Source organism: Habropoda laboriosa, unplaced genomic scaffold (assembly GCF_001263275.1).
Source record: "Habropoda laboriosa isolate 0110345459 unplaced genomic scaffold, ASM126327v1 scaffold110, whole genome shotgun sequence".
Classification (NCBI taxonomy): Eukaryota; Metazoa; Arthropoda; class Insecta; order Hymenoptera; family Apidae; genus Habropoda; species Habropoda laboriosa.
This window is the reverse complement of record NW_017100243.1, coordinates 1,227,897-1,229,909: the sequence shown is the minus strand read 5'-3', so window position 1 is coordinate 1,229,909 and position 2,013 is coordinate 1,227,897. Positions and strand designations below refer to the sequence as shown.

At 30.0% G+C, this 2,013-nt stretch overlaps 1 protein-coding gene across 1 annotated transcript in view; it reads left to right on the top strand.

The window, feature by feature from the left end:
* Nucleotides 1-2,013, top strand: part of LOC108572101 (sorting nexin-29) — a 4,184-nt gene that overhangs the window by 854 nt on the left and 1,317 nt on the right. The window contains exons 2-7 of the mRNA XM_017934292.1: nucleotides 35-297; nucleotides 635-936; nucleotides 1,009-1,134; nucleotides 1,203-1,452; nucleotides 1,524-1,653; nucleotides 1,740-1,981. Of these exons, the coding sequence (XP_017789781.1) occupies nucleotides 35-297; nucleotides 635-936; nucleotides 1,009-1,134; nucleotides 1,203-1,452; nucleotides 1,524-1,653; nucleotides 1,740-1,981 (1,313 nt within the window). The remainder of the gene's footprint in view (nucleotides 1-34; nucleotides 298-634; nucleotides 937-1,008; nucleotides 1,135-1,202; nucleotides 1,453-1,523; nucleotides 1,654-1,739; nucleotides 1,982-2,013) is intronic.

Genomic DNA, 2,013 nt, shown 5'->3' with positions numbered 1-2,013 from the left:
AATTTTAAATAAATATTTATAATATATGTTTTAGGCTTTACGTATGATGTCAGCCATAGTGCCAAGCACACATAATGTAATTGATTCTAATCAAAGTTATGATCATGGAGCAGAACGACAGAAACTATTGAAAGATTTATTGGCTGCTGCAAAGAAGTGTCATATTAGGTTTGGTGGGCGTACTGAATTAGCAACTGAATCTGATATATGTGTTAGACAGTTGTGTCACATATTTGAATCAATTTTTACTCATGGATTACGAACAAATTGTATTGAAAAAATTAATTCAGCTTTAAGGTAACAAATAAAATACTGACAATTACATAATATTAAGTAAATAAATATATTTTATATTTAAGAAATAGTATACCTTTTTAATTTCATTAATATCTTCAATAGAATATACACTATGGAAAGTTACGCATAATAAATATCACTTGTTTGTCATACTCATTCAAGATAAGGTTGATATCATGATACCATGCATGTAGTCATTCACATAATGATGTTTTTTTTTTACCTCTTATCACTTTAAATGTAACCATACTGATGCATGTTCATAAGATAATGTCACAAGATGACTAATTGTTAAAGATGTATTCCATTGTATTAAAGTATGTTATTTGTTTTATAGACATGTTTCAGACATAGTGTCTGGTAGTAGTACAAAATTGTGCAACACATCAGATATGGCATTTTGGCCATGTATAAAAGAACAGTTAACATGGCATGAACAAGAACGTTTTAGTGTATTAAAAAAAGTTAATACAGATTATGGTAGGGGTAGAGCTTGGCTCAGAGCTGTTTTAAATGAACGTTCGTTAGAGCGACATTTACATGCTATACTTGATCCTACAATATTATCTCCATTCTATGAGGATTGGGCATTTTTACTTGACCAGGAACGAAGTACTGTATTACCAAATGTAGCTGCAGGTATAACAACATTAATTTCACACAATACTAGCTTATTTATATAAAGTAATTTAATATCATTTTGACTATTAGGACTTGGTAGTATTTTATTTGCAATTAGGATAGATAATGAAGAACTGGATAATAATTTAAATGCCAAAGAAATGGAGAAACAGAAAGTTTCATTATCTGAACCTATTATATCATCTACAATACCAGGTAATTATATCCTCCACTTTTTAAGGTAGTATATGAAATTATATCATTATAATTAATGTCATCATCAGGATATACTTCAAAACAAAAACAAAAGAAAAAAGTGCAAACACATATCATCTCCTTTGATAATGAAAATGATGAACAAAAGAGTACAGAAACTTCCACTTCAGTTAGTGCACCTTCAACTTGTCTCAATTCTCCTACAGTAATATCAATAAAAACTTCGACATCACCTAGTCCATCTGTTTCACAATCCCAACCAGAATCAAGTGATGTAAATACAGAATCTAATAAAGAACCTTCTGATTGTGAAAAATGGTAAGCATATCTACTTATCATATTTTATAATTTTAATCATTTTCAATGCAAATATCTTTCAACATTTTTAGTGAAGCATTTGAAGAAGAAAAGGTATTAACTCCAATCACAGATACTGGAAATATGGGAGGACTTGTGCCTGTATCACCATTAGATCAAACATTAGATGACATGCTAATAGCATTGCCAAGCTACATAGATGTACATATAAAATATATTAAAACTAGCTAAATGAAAATAGAAAGCATAATATGTTCTATTTATTTTATATTTCTTTTTATATACAGGAGTCATCTGAAATTGCAGAAGCTGCAGTGGAAGCTACTGAACCTCTTGCAGATTTAGATATTCATACAGATGCTGAAGACTTGGATATCGAGGGGTTACGATTAAGACTTTTAGCTATGACTGAAATGCTAGAACAAGCGAAAGAAGACGCTATGAGTAGTAGATCGCAACTTGCTCGTTTACAAAGACAACATCAAAATTATCTTGAAAGACATGAACTACAAACACAAGCATTAAATAGGTAAAAATCATCATGACTACAATTTTTTTTCG